This window comes from Astatotilapia calliptera, chromosome 5 (genome assembly GCF_900246225.1).
Source record: "Astatotilapia calliptera chromosome 5, fAstCal1.2, whole genome shotgun sequence".
NCBI classification, from domain to species: Eukaryota; Metazoa; Chordata; class Actinopteri; order Cichliformes; family Cichlidae; genus Astatotilapia; species Astatotilapia calliptera.
Window position 1 is genome coordinate 29,686,788 of NC_039306.1, and position 24,233 is coordinate 29,711,020.

A 24,233-nucleotide genomic window follows, 5' to 3' on the forward strand; every position below is an offset into this window, starting at 1 on the left:
TCTGGTGTTTGTTTGAAAGCACACGGCCGTTACAGAGGCAGTTGGTGTAGCTTCGCTTTCCGAGCAGGCTGTGCTTTTTTACGCTACCGTGATAAAACGAACCACCTTACCAGTGTCTGTTTATGGGATATTTGCTGTAATATTATTAGCTCCTAACCTATAAGTGGTATCACAATGAACGTCGAGCTTGGCTTGATAACTATCCATTCTTGTTGGTTTTTGTATTTTTTGGCGTTTCCTTTATCCACTAGCTACAAAGTTTACGAGACCAAGGCTCTGATTCGCTGGGGTGCAATACCCTAGCTGTTAACACTCAGCTCTGCTCACGAGTGAACTCTTTTGTGTTTGGAAACGTTTACGTGAAGTTTGTGCCGCTGTTAGCATGTGTTCATTGTCAACACACACAGCTGAATTGCTTTGGGGACTATATTTTCTACCTGACAGCCCGCCTTGCTTTACAGTTTCGGTTCATATGCTGCTGGAGTCGTCTGTGTTCACAGCTAATGTGTGACGGTACACCGCGGAAGTTTTCATTAGTGGGGAAATCTAAATAACAATATTGAATGACCTTCTGGACTAGTGACTAGCTTCCACGGTGAATGTGGTGGAGATTAGCACTCTTAATTACGGTGTATCTACTTGGGTTTTGTTAAACAGAGCTCCCTCCTTATACTTTGACATAGAGACTTGGAGCATCTAAGTAACACCCATTTAAAAAAAAAAAAAACAGTGTAGGAAAAATGACAAAATGTTTTTTCATTTTAAAATGGGACGGGTTTTCTCTAAGTGGTTGTTACATTAGTAAAGTTGGCCAGCTGCAGGGTCGTGGGCAACCACGCAGTATTTTCCAGTAGCCTACACTATGCTGCTCGCTTGCTGCTTGCAACCCAACTTGAACTGACTGGCTCAGCGTGGCTGCTCTGAACAATCCCCAGCATGTGGTATTTATTTGCATGACTGTAGCGAAATAGCGCTCGCGTGTTTGTAGTGGTTGGTATAACTGGGACTATCTCTCTACGTGATTAAATGTTGGCGTTCACTGCTGGTAAATCACATGTAGGTGCATACGTGAGCGTGAGAGACAGACGGACTGGTTGTGGAGGCAGATGGATGTGTTTCAGTGCAGAGGATGATAAACACTCGCAGGGTTCCGGTTTGGGTTCGCCTCCCTGTGCTTGTGCTTGACAAGGTGTATGCTGAGCACTCGGGTTTTTTTTGTTTGTTTGTTTTTTGTTTTTTAAGGTTGTAAGAGGAAATTCTTGGAGAGCGTGCTCAAGTGTAGGCAACAGTGAGGGGGTAGGTTAGTCATTTCTCTGAAATGCTTGAGGACTAGGTGTGCTGTCGCTCTGTTTGCCCGGGGCCATCCCTGCCGATACTTGCAGGCATTTACATCTCAATGCAAGAGTTTCTGGGATCATTCAGGTATATATATATATTTTTTTTCTTTCTTTCTTTTTTGTTGTTGTTGCCTACTGTGGAGTTTTCTCACTTTCAGCGATTTCACACATGGGATTAAGTAGACTGTGATATCTCAGTAATGTGGACATTAGATGGTTGGTAGCTGGGAAAGAATGAGTAAGGATGGTTCTACTAGCAGTCTTTAGCTGTCAGGTGGGCTAACTTGTCTCATAGAATGCCATTACTCAAGTCCATGTATGTGGTATTTTTCTAAGTGGGCAGAATGACCACTGTGGGAACCTGTCCAATGAGCTACTTCTGCTCATTTTCTTGGCAAACGGAGCCCCCTGTTTCCCCCCCATTCTCTGTCCCTTTATCTACCACTCTCTTTCTCCCTCACACAGGGTGTCAGGCTGTGTTAACAATGAATCAATCTTTGGGGGGATTCTTTGACTGCAGATGGGGTGCAGAAGTGACTGCATTGCATGGCTTTCGCTCTTTGTCTGTTGGCCCCCGCATGGGCTCTCAATAATTCATTAACTTATCACTTTTTCTCATGGGCATGGGAGAAGGCTAATCGGTCACATGTCCCATGGATTCAGCACCCTAACGCTCACCCTATTAAAATGAGCATAACATTTGGAGGCATTGCTGATATTTGGGTCATTCTTATAGAGGTTACTTGTGAAACAAAGTATTGTATCCTGTCCCTAAAATAATAAAAATGTGAATTTCTGAGGAGTGGCTATGGCGGCTATGGCTACAAACTTATTTAGTGACATGAGTAAATTGGGGAACACATGAGTGCCTGCTTCCTGCTTGAAGCCTGAAATATATTGACCACAACAAGTTCAAACTGCAGTTCTCGGGGTAAGCACAGCGCATTCAAAACAAACGTATTTATGAATGAAATGGTTAAAAACCTAATTTTTAAATAATATCAAAAAGTGCAGGATTTTAAAAATATTTTTACTGCTTTCACCTCGTTATGCAATGCTGCATTTTGCATAGGACTGCCATATTTGAGTTGTCTAAGACTTCTAAATACAGTGGTGGTGAGCTTGCAACTCTGACTGCCTAATCTGTCTTTGTTGAGCGGCATTTTTGTGTCATTAATGTCTGAATAGATGGCATTCTTTGACTGTTTCGTCAGTCTCCCTGCCTTAAGAGAGACAGAGAGACAGAGATAATAAGCTTAGTTTCGAGAAACTGCCAATCGGTCATGAGGTATGTGTTTATTTTATGATTAATAGTTGTGTGGATGAGCAGTAGCTTTGAGAGTACTCTTGATGACACAGAGCTGAAAGAACAGCCTGATTGTTTCCCCTAATTGAAATATGACTCCTTGGTCTTCTTACAGCTGTATGGGGAGTGCAGGGTTAGTCAAGGAAAGCGGTTGTTCCTTCATATGTAACTTGTAACCAGTTCTTATCATTTAGAGAAAAGGAGGATCTTTATATTTTTAGCAACTGTTTTTGTATTTGACGTTATCTTTACCCAGGTCTGTTTTCAAGTCAAGTTTGAGTATTTGTTTCCCTCACTTTGACTGGTCGTTCAAGGCTGTTTTACAACCAAGTTTAAGAATTCAGAAGCTTCCTGCGGTCAGCTCAAGCTGTGCATAACATCCTGTTTAATTCCCACATCTCAAGGTCACTCATGCAGTGACAGTGATCTGGATTTGTTTGTTAAAAGGGCACATACACACTGGCAGAACTCAACAGGTAGGTTTGCTTTTTCTGCCTACCTCTGTAGAGCTAAATATAGAAATCTGTTAAACAAGACAGTCATGTTTCCACTGCTGAAATATTTAGTTACTTTGCTCAAACAAGTGAGAGCGAGAGTATGAAATGAGAGCTGCCGAAACCAGATCAACCAGGGAAGGCCAGATCGCCACCTCACTGAGACCCAAGTCAAATGGTGCAGTTTGCACTTTCGTTCTGTTTGAAGTCACATGTCATTCATGCCCTCGTTGTCCTCTTCTTCCTCTCTGAGGTAAGACCCAAGTGTTAGGTTAGCTGAGCCATATGTGAGCCATGCACACTTCTAAAAGCCATACAGGCAGCCTGAAGCAATCATTGCACCCAATTCTAGTTTATAACCAGCGTGGATTTGGAACAGCTCTCGCTCTAGTCCTCATTGATTGGATGGAGGATAGAGTTTATTAGGGAAGGGTGTGCCAAGAGCTTTGTCCCCCTCCCCTCCTTGCCCTTCCTCTTTAACTTCAACTCCCCCTTTAACTTTCGCTCCCCGAGCTCAAGAATGCTCGTAAAAAGAGTTCACCTGAACAAGCCAGTGGGGAGGGTAGGACCCTGCTCTAGTTTTGTTACTATTGTAAAAAGTTAGCAAGACGTTGTTTGTGTTTTGTTTAGGGCCCCCTTTTATAAAACTGCTCTGGGGAGAAGCAACACGGGTGAAAAAAAAGTTTGGTTTGTGAGATAACTGCTACCAGATGCTCTCTCTGTCTTTTTATTCAGCATAAGAAGAATTAGAAAGAAAGGCTGCAGAAGAGAAGAGAATAGGAGAGTGTCATTTCTGAATGAACTTTAAATGAACTATCCATGCAACAGTCTTAATTCAGTCCTCACTTTTCTTTTCCCATCAGTACCCCTCCCCCCTTTTATTAAAGACAAAATCATTTTTAAAAGTGGTACAACTTCTACACATAGTGACCATTAGACCCATAAAGGCTCTAATGTAACTTTTTTTTGAGAAATCTATTCTGTGTAAATATGTGTTATGTTTATGTCATTAGTAGGGCTGCCACGATTAGTCGACTAGTCACGATTACGTCGACTATCAAAATCGTCGACGACTGATTTAATAGTCGACGTGTCGTTTGAAGCTTTGTAAGATCCTGAAAGACGCAGGAATAAGTAGCAGGATTTAAGAGTGTAATAATGGACTGAAACAGAAGATGGCAGCACTGCATGTACAAGGATGCCAGCTGCCGTTAAACCCCGAAGAAGAAGAAGCTGTGTCCCAGAATTCATAGCGCGGCCCAGCTCAGTTTCCAACAATGGTGGCAGCTAGTTGGTTTTACTCTTATTATTCTTTCTGGGTCACAAAATAAATGTTTAACATATTTTCAGGCGAGAATGTAGCTGCGTAAACCTCAAATATCTGCTCAGTTTATCAAGACACCACATATTTTCAAAAGTGCTCCGACGTTTTCAGAGACGTCTGTTACCCACTAGCTCGATAGCTAGCCGGAGGCTAGGCTAGGCTAACTAGAGCCGTGAGAACACCGGACTCCCGGCAAATCGTTTTCAAACCGACCGCCGTCTTTCGCTACTCGGGTTAAATATATATATAAGTCACTTAGATAACTTAAAAATGTTATTGTTTGGCTTTTTTTAGTATTTTATTTGTTCCTGAGTAAATCGGTTTGGCTGAGATTAAAGTTTTTACACAGCTGAATAAACGTCAAGCAGACAGCTGATTATCAGAAGTGTGAGATGCTCAAGAATTTACTCCGGTGTCCTGTTATATTTTAGATAGCAAGGAGTTTATTAAACCACAACAATCTGCAGATTTCATTAAAATTGAATAAACTATCATCTTGTCTTTATTTTTAGTTAGCACATACCTTAAACACTTAAAGCTGTAAGCTAATGATAGTTATATAAGAGCAGATGCTGCTGGTGCAATAAGCTGTATGTCCAATGGATGATGATCTGATTAGTCGACTAATCGCAAAAATAATCGGTGACTAGTCGACTATCAAAATAATCGTTTGTGGCAGCCCTAGTCATTAGTGAGAGTCTCAGGAATAGCTCCAATTTGGGTCAAATGCTTGAGTGTTGTGGAATTGGTTTGCTATCAAAACAACAAAGGGCTTTGTTCTCTGCAGAGTTTTCAAGGTTCTCTGGCCTAACTTTTCACAAAGCTTGTCTTTACTGGCCTTAATATTAGTAGTTTAGTGTTTTTGGTTTTTTTTTTTTTTTTTTTTTTTTTTTGGGGGGGGGGGTTATAGTTGTTTTTGTTGTTGTTTTTGGTTTTTTAAAGATTGTTTTGTGTACACATCGAAAATGAAACAGTTTTATGTTGACTTTCTGTGGCAGTGGGTTGTGGTTTCTAGGAGGCCTGGGGAGTGTCTACAGGTTATGTCAGCGTTTCCCCACACAAACACTTTACTCAAGTGGGCTGCCCAGGTGTATTTGGTGAAAACAGGTGACTAAATTTATTTTCTTTCTCTGAGAAAATGATGGCATCTTTGATTGGACAATCCTCTCATTCTTATTTAGAGTTCAGTTGCTGCTAACCACCTAGCACCGGGCCCTTCCTTCCTTCTTGTGTTTTCACCTTACAGTGGCAGCTAGCAGGTGTCCTGCCTTCTCCACACACACCTTAACTGCAGTCTATATGATAAAGGGCAGCTTTAGAGAAGGTCTCCACCTAATTCTCCTGACATTTTCAGGAGTTCATAGCCTTGGTTATAAGGTCACATTAGTCATCGCTCGCCTGAACTGTAGTGTCAACACGGCCCCATAACAATTTATACTCACACTTGAGGCATGCTTCAATCGCTATAGTCATATCCTGAATGATATGTGTCCCAAATCACTGCTGAAATGGGAATACAGGGAGTTCAGACAGGAAACAGAGTGACTGCTAAGATTTTTTTTTTTTTTTCCAGATTTATATGTGAAACATTGTTTCAAATTTTTTGTGCTAGTCTCCAATTGCACATCCCTGTACTACTCATTGAAATATCATAGAAATGCCCGAGGGGACACACTCGTGCTACCAGCCTAGCTGTGTTGCACTTGGTTGCAAAAGTCTGTAGTCAACACAGTCAGTGAGTATAAGCTGTTTGTGTGTGAAAACAGCTTGAGACAGTATTTGTCCATTTGTCCTCTGGCATAAGTGAACAGAACAGTCATTTTACATGGAAATTGCTTCTAAAGCATACGGTAACATGTTAATTAAGGTGCTAGTAGACAGCTACTCGTGTGTTCTTTAATGCAAAACAACTGATTGTGGTGCCCCCACAATATCCTGACTAATTAAATTGAGTTCCTTGCTATTTTTTAATGTGTTTTATTTTAAGGTTAGCATTTTTTTTAGGTGGCTAAAAGACATTTTGTTTCTGTTTGTACATTGCTCACCTTCAGTGTCAATTCCCCTGTCTACTTGGTGGTATACCATTGGCCACTGACTTAAAACACACTGGCAATGAATAAGTACCTCAGACAAACCCACTTCAAAGAAGCCAAATGATCTCTAAACTGAGTAAAATCAGTTTACCCAGTGAAACTGGCATTTTTTTTAGCATCAAAATTAAACATTTACTGTAAATTGACAATCACTCCTTTTGCACTTTTACTTTTTTCAGTGTTTTAATAAAAATGTGTTTTCAGCTTACACCAATTTAACATTCAGTTTGCTTTGATTGTATTAATAAAAAAACAATGTGTGAGAGAGATTTTCTATTACCACAGAGTCTAAAAACACCGAGAGATGGTTTTTGGTTCATATTGCCCAGCCCTAGTTTCTAGGTCTGTCTGAACTGGGAACCAGCTGTTGGCATGCATGGCACTGCAGTCCCAAGTTGTAAGAGGATATCTGACCATGCAAGCAGGGACTGTACGGGTACTGTCTCTGTAGTTCATCTGAAATTCAAAATCTTCTTTCATTTAGTAAATTAGCACAGATTGCAATGAGTGTGTGCATTTTTTTGCACACAGCACTGAGCTTAACATTTTTTTTTTCATTTTTCCATTGGCCTGTAATAAATGTTATTTTATTATAGCCCTGAGTTCAAAGAAAAGTCATGAATGACTTACTTCCACGCCATCGTTAAAGGCTCCAGACTTACTACAGCATGTCAACACTGGCAAGGCATGTGTCAGATAATTTACTACACTTGTTTCTTATATGTGCTCTTTCCCTTTTTTTTTTTTTTTTTTTTCTTCTTTTTCCTCCTCTTCTCCTCACGGGAAGAGAAAAGTGTTCTTTTCACTATTACTGTTCTTTTCTGCCTACTGACGTCAGTCCTGTTTACGTGGCTTGTCGTTAAGGCAACACTCTAATCAAAAGGTTGCTCTGAAGCTTACTGCTGTCCCTAGAATAGCAGAGCTAACACTTGCCTCCTGATGTTGCCACATCACATCAAGCTGTGCAGTGAAGTCTTGGTTTAAATATCAAGCAACGCTTCGAAAAAGTTGAGCTGAAATTTGATTCTTTATTTTATATAGAAGTGGCTTTACTTTTGCAAGTAATTACTATGTTTCTATTTGCCCTGTTTTATATAGATAGATATATATTGCTCTTGCCATATTGGGAGAATTGGTTATGTGTGACTATGGTATGATTAAAAATGGAAATAAAGGTCCCTGTTCAATTAGCTCCACCAATGTGTCCTAGTCAAATCCTCTGGACATGGTGGCCACCCTTGAAATAGAATTCCAATATTATTTAAAGCACTTAATGACTTTGGTTTTAAGGCAATGTGAAGGTCAAAACCAAACTTAGTGTGGCAGGGCACAAGCTTCATCTATAATCAAGAAATTCATTTTTAATATCCAAATGGGAGTGGTTTTAGATTTTAATAATGACATAATCTGAGCCCCCATTTACACAGCCCTAAAGACAAGGCCTAAAGACATCAACAGATAACTGTAGGATGTGCAGTAGAAATGAGTAAGGCCTTCACTTTGAAGTAAGAGTTTTAAAAGTTTCTGATTCTGGTTTGCGTCACACCTAGTTTCACTGCCACTTGGTGGTTAGTTAGCAAGACTAGTTTGCAGACATGTCGACCTTTTTTTTTCAGACTAGAGGCAACTGCAGTAATCTGCTAGTGACCAAAGCAATCACAAGGAGGTTTTGGGTGCAGCACCCACTTTGGGATAGATTTCACCTACCAACAACCAGCAGTCAGTCTCCAAATACTTAGGGAATGCAGGTTTTTCCCAAGTGGCCGAAGGTTGCAAGGAGGTCACTGACTGATCTCTAGGTTTGTTTCAGTGTTTCAGGCCTAACGCAATCACACTGTTCAAGTAAAATAAACACTGAGGGAGGAAATTGGAAGCGGCATCATGTCTTCGTTTTTTCCTCCTTTCACTTGTTGTACTGCTCTTCTTTGTCATTCAGTGAAGCTGCGTTGCTCTCTCACTCACGTAACTGAGTAGGAGGGGAGAGAGTGAGAGGTGTGCTTGCAGCAGGAGAAGAAAGACCTTTTTTTTTTTTTTTTTTTCTCCGTGAAGCAGTACTGTCTGTAGATATTATGTCTGTGTTCTTTATTTTAAAAGTTACCAAAGGGCTATGCAAAGTGTTAATCTGAATGATCTGAACGGTGGTGATATCAAACCTGTGAGTGAGATGGAGGAGCTGAGGTAGCGTACATTACTATATTCTAAGAAAAACAAACAAAAATAAAACAAATATCAATAGTCTTAAAAACCCAACATTATAGTTATTGACTATGAGGTACAGTCCTAGTATTGGTACAGAATGAATTATTTGGGCTTTAAGAGGACTTGTAATTTGTGGGAAAAGGAGACTTCTTTAAGAGACAGCTTTATTTTCACACTTTGCTTAAAGTAAAACAAACAAAACAAAAACCCTGAAATGATGCATTGTACTCATACTTCATAAGCATTTTTTTTTGCCTTGAGGAAAAATCAACAATATTTCATTTTTCTACCAGCAGAAACTGCAAATGCAACTTTTGTTGCTTTATACTTCAAATAAACATAAACCAGACTGTAAATATGCATAGTGGTGTGTGTCCGCTCAGTCAGCCTGTGTTGTCCTTTGCTTGCCCCCTTGAAGAGCGAAAGACTTGATTAGCAGTGCAGGCTTAATCACTCAGCAGATGGGACAGAGTGCAGTGTCACCAAGGCAAAAACAAACCCACAGTTGGATTATGGCTGGCTGTGTGTCTCTGTCCTCTTGGACTGAGCAGCTTTGACTTGACTCCTAAACACACTCCCAGGTGTTGTGCTGAATCCCAGCAGAGAGCCATGTTTCTTTTTGTCTCTCCCGTTAAACAATTGGTCGTTGCTGTCCTTATCAGTTATTTTGTCTAAAGCATGAAATAACACAATGAATTAAAAACTATAAAACAGGGCATGTTATATAGCTTGAGATGATAAAGTCTGTTATCTCTTCTGTTTTAATTTTTTTTTTTTTTTTTTTTTTTTTTTTTGCACTGGGTGAAAAGCAAACTAAAAGAAACTTTACTGACGGGCTGTAAAATCCTCATGTATTCTTAACCAAGGTCAGCATCACCCTGGGAGATCAAACAAGGCACGTATTGATAGTTCCTTCTGCTGTTACTCCTGTTAGTAAAATCTTTTTTTTTTTTCTTTTTTTTCTTTCTTATACCTAGGCTCCGTCACCACATGAAGCTGACCATTTAAAAGAAAGAAGTAGTAAGAGGAATACTAGGATAGAGGAGGGTTCAAAGTTGGGAAACTGGCGTCAGACCGTCTTTTGACTGGAATTCTTTGCAGGGGTCAGAGTTCAGAGACTGCAGTGTGGTGCTCTGATTGGCTGTGGAAAGGTGAAATGAAAACCACAGTAAACTTTTGACCCCGGCGCAGGAGCGCTGCAGGAACGCCCAGGCTCAGCTCTGGCGTAGTGGAACAGAGCCCGCTCTCTTCCTGTGTTTACTCCACCAATCCAACAGTGACGGTGGGGAGAAGAGGAGGAAAGAGGAGGGGGCAGGGAGGGAGCAGATAGGGAGGAGGGAAAGACACGAGCAAGAACGAGGGAGAAAGGAAAAAGCGAAAGCTGAGAGAGAGACACAGTTGAAACGTTAAAAACAGAAAGACCCTCTGTCTCAACAGCAAAGCGAAAATCAAAACTGCCAAATCAAACTCAGTGTTTTCTGTTGACATCGCCAAATTTACAAATATCACAAACAATAATTACAGTGGTTAAGATATCGTCTCACTGATTTAACTTCTACAGGAGATTTGCCCGCTCATTGCATCAGTTGCAAGTGGATATGTGTTATCAGGCTGGGCAGCATCGAGGTTGATCAGGCACTGGTGTTCTGGCTCCCCAGATAAAAGGCTGTTTAGCTATTGATTAATGAACTCATTTCCATAATATTAGCCTTGTGTGATCACAGCTGACTGCATTCTGTTTGGTCTGTGGTCTCCTCTGGACGATGCTGCGCTTATCACCTCAGTTTTTGCACCAGCACATGAAGCCTATTGAAAATGAAGGGGTTATTGGGGACGTAGAATTAACAGTTGTGCAATGTGACAAGTTAGTTGCTTGAATCTATGCCGGCGTATGTCCTATCCTCTTCCTTTCTATTCTTTGTTCCTGTTGATGATGGATAGTTGCAGGAGATGCAAGTGTGACGCACACACACAGTGGAATCTGCCATGTCTTTGTTTTCACCTTCATTTATTTTCCCTGGTTTTTCTCCACGTTGCAGTTTGTGTGGGAAAAAATGGGGAGATGCACACACAGCCTGTCCAAGCTCTCATGTGTGTTGTGTGCATTGGAAAAGGGTGGGGGATGTTTTCTTTTTCTTTTTTTCTTCTAGAGAAATAGGCAATCCTATGAACACAGTTTTCCCTCTGCTATGAGCTACAGTCTTACTCACCACATTCATCTATGGACATCTTGTATTTCTTTATTGAAAAGAGTGCAGATGGTTAGAATGGGTTTTACAATATCCGTCATATGTGCAAAATGTGTTTGACACTTGACTTTTTCACACATTTTATTTCTTCGCTTGTCAATAAAATCGAATTTGGCATTTGTGACATTGTTTTTACCTTAAAGACAAAGGCTTCTTTCTTCTTTTTTTTTTCTTTTTTTTAAATTTAGTAAAGCAGAAATGTGTTTTGTTAAATTATTGGCAGTGTTGAATCACACCTCTAGACACTCCCCAGCCAACCAGTCTTTTTTTTGCGTTGTTTTCATCTGCGTTTCTTTTTTTCCTTTTTTTCCCCTTTTTTCTCTTAGCAATTTACAGCTTTGTTTTTTAATAAATCCTCACTTCACATATGCTTCACATATGTCTTTCTCGTCCCCTTTCTCAAATCTCATTGCATGGCAACACTCTCCTCTTTTGCCATCAAAACCTTTGGCTCCAGTTAAGCCCCATTAGCTCAGGTTTCATTGAAATCATGTGTAATAGTGGAATGAAAATGTTGGCAGGGAAATGGCTAATAAGGAAAATTCACAAGTGCATTCAACTCTGACAAATATTTCTGGATGTCATTTTCCAAATACAATTAAGAGGGAAATTCCTAAAATGTCAACATGAGAGATGGCTACTAAACAAAGTGAAATTTAGTCGTGTAAAAAGCATCACAGACAACACAGACATAGGTTTGACTTTCTTTCCTGATCAAGGGGCATATATTATACTGTCTGTGAATCCAAGAGGGATTTAGATTCCCATGTTGAAATGCCTAAATTTGCACCATTAAAAAGAATATTTACAGCCTAATGCAACAAAAGGCTTTTGGTTCTGGGGTCATTTCCCTCCTTTATAACTATTCTGTGTGGGATTCATTTTTATTTATTTATTTTTAACAACTCATCAATCTGTATAATTGAGCTAGGGGTCAAGAAGGCTAAGCAAGTGTCTCAATAATGGAAACTGGAGCATATTGGGGTCTGCTAGACCTGATGTGATTTTATTTATTTTTCCCCAGCTGTTTAATATTATGCCTTTCTGTTTGGTGCAGACTGTCGAAATGTTTGCTTCAGTTTTTAACAGTTGTTAAACCCGTACAGTTTATGAAAGCAACAAGTTAACAAAGCTTGTTAGTCTTTGCTGATAAATCTGCACTTCAACCTTTCATTCCTATAAGGTAGCGTGTGATCCAAAAAAACAACATGGTGACATGCTAACATTGAAACTTCAGAATGTGTAGCCCAAACATGTAATCTGTTGTCCTTGTCTTATTTTTCTTCCATTGCAGTGTAAAACTGCTCTGTTAATAGTTGGTTGTTTTGGGTTTTTTCCCCCCCCTTCTGTTTCTTTTAAACCCATAAGGCATTTGCTGTCTGGTTCCATTGGTTCCATTATACTCTTGGGTAGTTCGTGCAGGTAGAAGGAAACAGGGTGGCCACTTGCCAGCTGCAAATTTATCAGTCTGTTGCCTGCACTATTCTCATGTTGATTAAACTGGATTTCACATGAACTTTATACTGTGTGCTTGGCAGATTAAAATCCATTTGACGTCTGCTCTGACTGCATTTGACATTTTTCTTCCCACATGTACCTCCATAGGGTTACAGTTAGGGTTAAATTATATGTTTGACAGCAACTTTTGTCAGCTGTACACCAAGCTGCTAATACTGTAGGTAACAATGAATATCTAGGAATTATTTGATTCCGTTGTCATTTCATTAGAGTTGGGTCGTGGCACCTCATAGCCTACAGTTCTGTTTTCAAAGCAAAAGAATGCACTACTTTATGTTTCTCTTAACTGTAATTTATTATAATATGGAATAATTAAACCATCATAATAAGATGGTGAATTATTTCGATTTATTCAGTTACAAATGTTACTATGAGGTGATTAAGAAGATAATTCCTCATCAATTTACACACCAAACGACACTGAAGGTAGCTCCCCCTTCACAGGCCATTTGTCCTTGCTCTTGGCAATGTTTTTGTTGACTCAGAACAGGCTTTTAGTTATGAATACACACGTAACCATGATTGGTCTACATAAAGTTCACGCAGGCAGTGATCTTAACAGAAGACTGTACATTTTCCTCTTATTGATATCTGATCATATTTGCAAGACCAGCACACAAAGGTGGCCTAACATTTTCTAGGCAAAATGTATCTTATGATTGGCCTCATTTAATTGACCTCTTTTGTTGTTTAAAAAAAAAAAAAAAAAAAAAAAAAAAGAACGGGACAAAAGGTCATGGTAATTTGTCTTTGGTGAGAAGTCTAAACCTCTTTGGTGGATGCCAGAGTTTATTTTATATGCACAAACTCTGTTGTTGTCCTTACAATTGGTAGGAAGTGTCAAGAAATGATATTACCCCTCTTGTGTCCTGCACCTGCAGACTAGTGACCCCGCTGAGTGACTGGATTGCTTTCTGCATCCTTTGCTATGATATATCAACTCAGGGGCATAGACATTCCTGACTGTACAGAGGGAGATTGCAGCAACAGTTCAAAAAGGGAAAAAAAAATTACTTAGTTTGCTTCGTCTTGATGCATTCTCAATCATCCAGGAAAGTAAATCTCCAAAAGTTGATTCTGTTCATCTGGATGTAGCGTTTTGTGGGAAAAACGTTTCGTCACTCATCCAAGTGACTTCTTCAGTCTCAGCTGACTGCAGGTTTCCCCAATCTTATAAACAGTACATTTGCATAATGACTGAAACCAGCCCACTTAAGGAACAATGGGCTGGGAGGTCAGTTCCTTAATCGTAATTATGCAAATTCTCATGACCATTGATCAACCACCACTGACCAAAACCCACTAATCAATGGCCATGAGTACCATTCACAGAGAGTTGGAATGGCTGCAATCACAGCACTGTAAGATGGTGAAAGATGTACCCTTAGGCCCCCTCATCGATTCATAGATGGTCTTTCTCTTTTCACGTAAATGGCCTCCTTGACTCTGCGCTCAAACCAGCGTTCCTCCCTGTCCAGGATGTGTACATCCTCATCATTGAAAGAGTGTCCACTGGCCTGTAGGTGTAAATAGACTGCAGAGTCCTGGCCTGATGAGGTAGCTCTTAGTTTGCTGTTTTAATGTCTTCTTTTTCAATCTTAACTCTATTTTTTTTCCTTTTATAAAATTTTTCTTATTTGTTAATTTATTTTTAGGAGTACACCACAGGAAACTGAGCACCTTGCAAGTATCAGTATAAATAGTCCCAGGGCTGTTTCAACAATGCACTTCGTGTGGGTGGGGACGAGCATGTGAAACATAACCATGACTTTTGTTTTCATCAGAGAGCTTACCTTCTGCACTCCTTACAACAATCTAACTCACAAGGACTATTAAATAAAAATATATCTTTAAACATTCAGGCTACTTCTAAGATTGTTTCTGTGTAATTTTACGAGTTGGAATATAATTTGTTTTGGTTTATATTAAAATTCAACATAAGGCTTCAGGATTAATGAAACTGTGTGGGAGCTTGTGTTGGTGCAAGGTCCAGTTGCACTTAACCCAGTATATAGGTGCTTTTATGGCCAGCAGGAGGTGGAGAAATTCCTTGAAGTAAAAACAGGAAGTCATTGTGTCCTTTTGTTTCCTTTTTGCACTTGATTCCCCAGACTCTAGTGGACACCTTTTTGTTACTTTATTACCTTACTCTGTGTGTGTGTGTGTGTGTGTGTGTGTGTGTGTGTGTGTGTGTGTGTGTGTGTGTGTGTGTGTGTGTGTGTGTGAGTGAGATGAAGTAATGAGGCTAAACGGTTCTTGTAGCTCAGATCTATCATGCTTTAAAATGTACTGACTACAGTGTTTTGTTTTGGTTTTTTTGTTTTAAGAGAAATACTTCCTGCTACACTTAAAACACTTAGATCCATTTTTCAGGGGTCTTTAATTTTGTGCATGTGTACCCCAGTATGTGTCATCTTTGTTTAGGGTGGGTCTGTGGTTATTGTTGGGCCTGCCGCTCTTTGTCTAGGGGAGCTCAGATTTCAGGCTTTATTTTAGGCTGAGCAGGAATGTCCTTCTCACTATTTTGGTTCTGACTGACTGACGCTGCTGCAGCTCTGGCCTTGAGCCAAATGTCAGTAAATCAAAATCATGGATGTAACTGAAGTGATGTGCAGAATCCTGAAAATGTAAAGTTATTCACCAAGTGTACCTAAACAATGTCATTGGCATTAAGCCTGTAAAATGATAAACATGTTCTTATAGAAGTTTTCTTGGCTCTCTTGTACATATCCACCAGCTAGTGAAGCAGTATTTGCATAGAAAGTTCATTTAAACATTAAATCTGAAGAGAAACATGAACATTCTAGGACCACAATACCCTTTCAGATTTATGAAAGACAACTAAGTGAGAAAATCTATTCACTTTCAACAAAACAATAAAGTTCCTGATAAACTCACCTCTTAACATTAGCTAGACTGCACAGTTGTGTAACTTTTCAATAACTCTAGTAACTGAGGTTGCTAAAGTTACTTAACTGATACTTGTTTGTAAGACCAGCACACAAAGGTCAGGAGCAATTCTGACTTCTCATCATGTGTATTTACCTCAGTACCAGAGTTTTAGCCAGGTAAAATATGACACAGAGGATGTTTGAATAATTGTTTTATAGCACATAACAGGGAGTGTTTGCAATGGTGCTGTGTAGTTTAGAAGATGTGAGGATGCAAAATTCTGCTCATGGAGCTGGTACCTGTCATTGATTTGGACATTCAACTGTCATCTGTATCATGTTTACCTAATCTATTTGTGGTGGAGTCATCTACATGCAAGTCTCAACAGAAAAAGTTGGATGTTCCTCAAGTAGAAATGGTATAGTTAGGTTTAGTAGTTGAGTCATTCTGCTAGTTTTAGTTTAGAAAGTAGAATTTGTTGGGCCCAAACTCTTGCATCCCACTTGTTGATTCAGTCTTGCACCAGTCATCTCGCAACTCTCTCTGGTTGCTTCTCCAAAAACACCCTGGTAGAAAATGGCTATCTGCAGCCTTCCTTACATACTGGTTCCAGTATTAGACTTGCGTAACTTGCTGTTTTGTACCACTTCGGTGTAATTTTGGCATTAACTTAAGACTTCTCAGTAGAGCAGGGCGATATGGCCAAAAATATTTATCACGATATATATTTGAAAATTTGCGATAACGATATAATTGATGCGAGACAAAATACAACTCCACAACATTACTAGCGCAAAAAGACAACCTTCCATTTATTTTCACTTAAATAAGAAGCTGGTTTTTATGTACATTAAAGCTTTATAAAAATGTAACAGTGCAAATGCAAATTCCTTGCTGAAAGTTTAACCAAAAGGCATTTCCAGTAGAAATGGGCTGACATATCCTGAGCATAACCATGTATAATATCCACTGAAGTTAAAAAGAGGTGCTTTGCAACATTAAACTGCAGTGTGCAGTACGTATTTTTCGGACCATAAGGTGCACGGGATTATAAGGCACATTAAGCGAAACAAAGCAGTCAGATAAATCAAACTTTATTAAACTCATTCTTCTTGCTTCCTCCTCTTCTGTACCATTGATTCATTAGTGTTGAATTCTCTGGCAGCTGCTCTATTGTTGTTGCAGTATATTAATGACTAACCTCGTATTGTGGATGGATTTTCTCAGTTGTTCTCCTGACTGAAGTTTGGTCCGTTTACAGCATCCTGCCATGCGATTTCATTTGTCTCTAACTATCAGGAACCTTAACGTTAACTTTTATAAATGGAAAAGTGTTAGTGTTCGTCCTCCAGCTTCACTGTTTATGTTATGCTAACATAGCTGTGTCGCTAGCGATCAGGTAGCACATCATTATATACCAGCTAGCCCAACTTCAGTAACCCTACAAACGTCATTGCTGTTTAGTTTCCCGTCTTCATTTATGTTGGACGTGATAGCAGAGCTGTACGTTTGAATCTTTTCAGAAATCTCAGTCAGAACATGCAATATCATGCTTAGGTAACTAGCGAGCTAACTTCCGCTAGCTTCCTGCTAACTTCTAACTCCATTAAATGTAATACATTTTGTTTTCATGGATGCCTGGAAGTTAAACTTCATAGTTACACCTGGTAAAGCAGCAATGCTGATCGTTTTATTAAAGATGAAAGAATTGAGACAGTTTTTTTAACTCTCAGTGATGCTGCAGTGTTCGTTTGACCTGAAGATAATGGAGTTTAGGACCCAGATTACTCCCAGATTTAAGAGCATCTTAGTTCGACAAATACGACAATAACGACGGCCGCTTGCATGTTCTGCAAAAAAATGTGCTTTGTCGTGTATCTGACGGACCAACACCAAACCAGTTCCACATCACGGAAGTTGCACCATTTTTACAAACCAATTCTGGTTTATCTGTTTCACTCAACAATCGGCCATGTGCGTATGAAAACAAAGGCACTGCTCATGCGCGTTTTACTCATATTCTATCGCGATATTTCATTTTCCTATCGTTGCCTAACATTATACCGGCATTACCGTGAATGGTATAATATGGCCCAGCCCTACTTTTCAGTGCTGCTTTTTTTTTTTTTTTTTTTTTTTTTAAATAAACTTTTTTCTGTTACCTTTTGTTACTCGTCCTCCCTAAGGATCAGGTCTACAATTGTACCGTCAATGAACTAGAGCAAAAACAAAGGGATTAATGCTTAGCAAAGACTTGTGTGTGATGAAGTGTGTAGTGTTAAAACTAAACGGGTTCATTATGTCTCTACATTGTTGTTCTGTTGGTTGTGTGTGTAAACAGGTTCCTCATAATAATTAACCTGTATTTGGACAGTTGACAGACAGAGAAAAGAGGGCTGGTTTTATCTCTTTGTCTGTGTTTAAATTATTGAGCTGCAGCATTAGATGAGTTGCAGCTCTGTTTTTGGGACTAATGTAATCAGTGTCCTGTGTTGGAGTATCTCATAGGCACACACTCTGGACTCAGAGTCACAGTTCACACACTTCCTGTGTGTGGCAGTGATGATTATGAGTTGGACAACTGTGTAATGATATATTTTTATTAGCATGTTTAATGTTTTATGTGTGTTTTTAATATACTCTCACCTGCCATTTCGTTAGGTGCACCTTGCTGTTACACAAACCTTTTGACTTTTTAACTGAATTAATTTTTCACTTTTTAACATGGTGCTCGTCTGTGTTTATGGACCAATCCTCATGGTTGGGAACAATACTAATTTAGGCTGTTGCTTTTAAACAATAATACGTTTACATTACATCACTACCAACTAGGGCTGCTCAATTAATCGAATTTTAATCACGATTACGATCTGGGCTTTCAACGATCATTAAAAATGACTGAGCCGATTATTAGCCCCTCCCTCATTTATCCGCGACACCTTAAAGGCCGGTCCGTGAAAATATTGTCGGGCATAAACCGTCCGTGGCGCAAAAAAGGTTGGAGACCGCTGATTAAGAGGACCCGAGGGAAGCTCGGAAAGCTAAGCAGAAGTTATTTGGAGAGGAGAGTGACTGCCGTTGGTTGAAAAGAGAGGTAAAAAAAACTTCAGTGGTGTTGCACACTATTTTATATTATTTTTTTAAAGTCATTGTTAACCCTTTAAAGCCGGTCAGAGCAGCACGCTCCGTTTTGTGTAACTATTTTTAAATCCCTGTAGAATCTGAACCGCGTAAGCTAGCGCAATAATTTTTTTTGCATATGAAACCAGAGGAGTTGTACTTACATCTGATGCCATCAGCTTGTCCTCGGTCACGGTTTCCTTCCACATAAAGCTTTGCAAAAATTGCATAAAAAGCCTTGCAGGAACAAAAACATAATATTCCAGAAACACGCTTTGCCGATCCGATCAGCTGTTCATAACACTTCCCACAGTGAAACAGACGTCAGCGCGAACATTCGCATGTCCGCCATTTCCAGGCCGAAACCGGAAGTGACGTCATTTTTGCGGAAATGTAGTTTTTTTTACTTGTAGGCCTTAAAAACCTCTACTGGTCATGTTTGACTTTTCTGAATAGTTTCTGGGATGCTTGCACTGCTGGAAATAGTTTATTTTGATGCACATGCTGTTTTCTTTGCAAATTTGCATCATAGGATTGTTTTGTTTTTTTTTTTGTTTTTCCTGCAGTATATAAAAATTGGTGTATCTCCAAAATAAAACTATGAACACACTCAAAATAAATTTCCTGTTGTTGTAAACTATTTTTTGCAACTTTTTTGTATTTAAAGTTTTGAGGGATAAACCTCTTAAATTTCTCCAAGTAGAAATATATGTAACAAAACAAAAGCGATTTTCAATTTTTTTTTGTAGTTTATTGCACTTTTTTGCAATTAATGTAGTTACTATGGACTTAATGCATACATATTATTAAAATATGGGCTATAACAGTTATTTAGCAACTTGAAATGCTCCCACAAATGGCACTACAACATGTAAAAAAATAATATAAGCTCTGGCGGACTTGGTTCTATGGTAGGTCTTAAAGGGTTAAATAAATATCGTCAAATAATCGCGATCTCAATTTCAGTGAAAATAATCGTGATTATCATTTTTGCCATAATCGAGCAGCCCTACTACCAACCTGAGCTGTTGAACCAGTTTCTTGTCCTTAGCTGCTAAGAGTGTCACCCGATGTGCTCTTCTTCTGCTGTAGTCCATCTGCTTCCAGGTTCAGTGTTTTGTTTGTTCGGAGATGCTCTTCTGATTACCTTGATTACAAGAATTGGTTACCTTTGTTACCGTGCCTTCTTGTCCATTTGAAGCTGTCTGACTATTCCCCTCTTACCTCTGGTGTCAACAAGGCATTTTCTCTGCCACTCACTCATAGTGTTTGTTTCAGATTTTCTCTGTAAGCTTTAGAGATGGTTGTGAAAGGAAAAAAAATATCCCAGTATATTAGGAGTTTCTGAAATATTCAGACCAACCCATCTGGCAGCAACAACACCACGTTCAAAATCTGTTAAATCGCCTTTGTTTGCCATCATGCTGAGTTTGAGCTACAGCAGGTCTTCTTGCCCATGCATGCACACACTTACAAGTGATTGGCTCAGTATAACTTTGTATAAATGAGCAGTTGAACATGGTAACTAATAAAATGGATTTATTTTTATTTTGACCTTAGATTTTTTTTTTATATCAAACTTTATCACAGGAAGAATTTGTGTTTACTCTGTGTGGCTATTCTTAGTGTTTTTCCCATGCTGAAATCTATCTCACAGGCTTTTCTTTGACAGAGGATGATGCAGTGATTTAGGCAGGAGCTTGTACACTTGCTGAACACAAGGCACTCTAAATATTAGGATTGGGAATCTGACAGATCCCTTGTGACCAGAAGGATACTTGATTAGCAAAAAAAGAAAATAAAAAGATAACATATCTGAATCTGATATTGTAATTGCTCTATGGGAAAAACTATTAAGTTAGTGACTAGAAAGATCACGAGATTCATTTCTGCAGAGTTTCCTTAATAAGAAAACCAAAAAAAACACCACACTGACTGAGATAACTTTACTGGCTGCCCTAGATGGTAAAGGTCTTTAAGCATTTTAGTAAATGCAGCTGGAATTTTCTGACCTTTTGTCAGATATAGAAGAAGGATTTCCATGCTGTGTTTTCTCCTAATGCTCAATTAGATTCGTTTTGGAAACCCTCGGATGCCAGACAACAATCAGACAAAATGTGAGTAAAAACCAGGACGACAGGGAACTGACGAACAGAATATGTAAATATGGTGGATAAGTGGCCACGTTTCCTGGAAAGGGAAGTGATGACGCAGTGGAACAGGCCGAGGGGGAGGGGGCAAACAGGATGCAAACTGCTGTGACTTCCTGTGCATTTTTAGAATTGAGTCTTTCCCATGAAATTCTATGAACGAAAAACATATATAAAGCACATGTTTTAGCGTGCACAAAAGTACTAGTCATGTTGAGACTTCCAGACATTTATAGAGCGCTGTAGTTCATGACCTTTCTCTTTCTGTTTTCAGGAGATGTTGAGACATTAAAGTGACACTAGACCCTGAATGGATTTTGACTGGGGCTTGTACTGGCTAAGGTGAGCATGCAGTAACAAAACACAGAAATGCATTCACTCCATCAAATAACAATTAGGACCATTTTACTTTGAAATATAAAATGTTTTTATTATTTACTGTGCCCATGTACCTGATGGTAGGTGCAACATCTCATCTTGTTCCTGAGCAACTTTCACACTGTTAGATGAAGCTGATTCAGGTCAGTGGCACACTGCCAGGCCTGTTGAGAGACATCTGTGGTTTTGGTGGGCTGCTGCTAAAAGTTTCTCTTTTACTGCTCTGCTGCCATCTACTCAACTTGTGTCTGTTTTCAGTCATGTTAAACGTTTAGCTGGTTTAAATGTCAAAAACACACAAACTTAAAAACAACAGTAAATTTGAGTTACAGTTGTCAAAATCAAATGAGAGCATTCTTGTTTTGTGTAAGATCATATTACCTTTCTTTTTTTCTTTTTTTTTTCTTTCTTTTCTTTTTTTTGCATTACCATGTTGGAACGTGTTTACGTTTACTCTGGTTTTCAGTAAGGTTTCCCTGTAGTACAGTCCTGGTATTCATACCCTGTCCTCCAAAAGACTTCCAGCAGCCTACAGCTCTGCTGTTTGTCCGGTCAGGATGTGAGGCTGACTGAGGGCTGATGTCATCTTTCTATGCTGCTGCAGAGGTGAGCCTTAGGACAGAAATCAGAAAGGAAGGAAGAAAGAGAGGAGGGAGGGGAGCAAGAGTCACAGCCGGAGCACGACAGGCAGATTTAGAGAGGGGTGCTGAAAGGTAGACAGACAAGAAGCATGCGATGCAGATTTACTGCACAAAGTGTGTGTCTGAGACCTGGTGCTCTTCTAGTAGTAATAGTGTTGGTGGGTGACTGGGCTGCATGTCCTAGCCTGCAGTTGCAGAGCAGGAGTTGCATAATGACTCCCATCCGTTTTACACTTTTCTTCTTTGGAATGAGTTTGTGTGTGTGCGTGTGCGTGCGCACAGAAGCAGACACAAAGTCCAGGATAGGGTTGTAGTCAAACAGTCTGGTAGTGCAGCTCAGAAGTTTTTGGGTGGGAATAGGAAGGAGCAGTGACCTTAGATGTTGGCTACAGGGGTTTCCTCTCATGAACTCTGAGAGGTCAGACAGAGGCTAGTGCCAGAGCAAGAAAACAAGGACACGATCCCTTGCTCGGCACAACTACCGAAAGGGAAAAATACAAGGGAGGTGTTGTCTTAGGATGATACAGGGGGGACTGAACGTAAAATCTATTGGAAGAAAGAACGGATATAGCTTAGCATTAACCGTGCACAGTAAAGAGAATACAGCGTATTCAAATGACTAAAAGTTGCAGAGCCTCGCCTGGATTGTTTCAAGGCTCCACAAGCCTGAACAGTGTGCAATATTTTTCTTTTTTCTTTTTTTGGCTTGTGCAGCCCCAGGCAGTTAAACAAATAGACGAGCTGGTGAATATGCGCCTTTCTGGGACAGTAGCTTCTAGCACTCTTAAACACTGTGCCCCGACATGCCTGAGCATGCAAGTGCACTGGAAATGGTTTGTATAGTATACTTGTGTTGCCGCTGCTAGCAGAAGGGTATCATTCTAGCGGGCAGGCTGGCTGAACGCGGGATGACCCATCTCCCCTGAGGCTCCAAATCACTACATCATCATCAGTTGCTCCTTGCAGTGGAACAGATGAGATTTCACTCCCATCAAACACAGTGCAGAAACCAAGGCTGCTCAGATAACTGGATAGTCTGCCCTTATAAATCTATACTGATCTAAATTCTTCTGTTCCCCCAGAAGTCTCTTCATCTGCACTCACTTCTGAGTGGACTTTGCAAAAAAACACAAAACATTTTAATGGTCTTTTAGATTGCAACACATACCACTCTCAGGTCATTCTGTCTGATCATACCACGTTATGTATATATGCAATGCACCGATTTGCGCTTTCAGGTGCTGATGTGTGCTGAAGATGAGTGGCGTCGGAGACAACTCGTTGGATCCCCTGTGCTCCGACCGTAAGCGTAAACTGTCCACCTGTGACACTCCAAGCTTAGGGTAAGTGCTCTAACTTGTGCTGAGTATATTTAATGCATCAGTCCACTTTGTCCGTCGCTGTTTTTATTTAAATGCCAGCATGATGCATGAGTGTGTGTGTGATGTCGCTGTCTTCCTCCTGACCACATCCCTGGTTCAAGCATATGTTGCTGCTAACTGAATATCTGAAGCATCTGAGCCCTGTATGGCCGTATGGCCTGCATACGGATGGGGCATGGGGAGGTGAGGTTGTCATGGCAACATATCTAATCCCTTTGGTGCCTCAGCAGGTGTGACAAGCGTCGGAGGGAACAGGAGAGCAAGTACATCGAGGAGCTGGCTGAGCTCATCTCTGCCAACCTCTCCAACATTGACAGCTTCAACGTCAAGCCTGACAAATGTGCCATCCTGAAGGAGACAGTGAGGCAGATCAGACAAATCAAGGAGCAAGGTACCACCTCCATGTTCAGATTACATCTTTGTGATTAAAACAAAGGATCATTTTATTTTTGAATTTGTGTATGGAAAGTAAACCGTGGAGAAAGTAAGGATTGTCAAGTACGCTGCTGCAGGACAGATGATGCCAGTGATAAAGTAGTGTGTTTGGTTCATGGCCAGGCCACTTCAGACTGACAGCCAGTTTGGCTGTTTGTATCGCTGGGGGTAAATGAGCACCAGTAATTGAGACCAATCCTTGGTGGTCATGGCTCAAGGCTGTAAGTGACAGTGTGTATCTGTTAGTGCCAAACCCTGTTTCTCTCTGGGAGACTAATGCTACTGGAGACTCAGAAATCAGACCTTATAGAGAGCCACTCCTATCTCAAAGCTTTTTTTTTTTTTTTTTTTTTTTTTTTTTAACCATTTTTGCAGATTTTACACAATTAAATACACAGAAGTGAATAACTTCCTCCAAATGTTTTTAGCCTGGTTGCGATTACATCTGTTAGGATAAGTGGGTAAAGAAGAAAGCGAGCAATCATATTGGAATGTACCCAGAGGGTCACAGCTGGCTACTGTGGGTCCTGGCGTTGTGCAGCCAGGTTACCATAGATACAGGATAAGAATGATGGAGGGGCCTCTCCGTTTTTCTTCTCTTTTCTGACTGTTGTTTATTTAACACACCTTTCCCCACCCCAACCCTTGTTTACATGTCTTCGTCTTTAGGGTCAGTTTCCTTGTTTTGTTATGTTTTCTTTTTCATTTAGGTCAG

At 40.0% G+C, this 24,233-nt stretch overlaps 1 protein-coding gene across 1 annotated transcript in view; it reads left to right on the forward strand.

Annotated features, from left to right (window-relative positions):
- The first annotated feature begins 2,673 nt into the window (after window positions 1-2,673).
- Window positions 2,674-24,233, forward strand: part of ncoa3 (nuclear receptor coactivator 3) — a 32,752-nt gene continuing 11,192 nt past the window's right edge. The window contains 4 exon segments of the mRNA XM_026168757.1: window positions 2,674-3,119; window positions 20,957-21,024; window positions 22,940-23,044; window positions 23,314-23,474. Of these exon segments, the coding sequence (XP_026024542.1) occupies window positions 22,959-23,044; window positions 23,314-23,474 (247 nt within the window). The 5' untranslated portion in view covers window positions 2,674-3,119; window positions 20,957-21,024; window positions 22,940-22,958.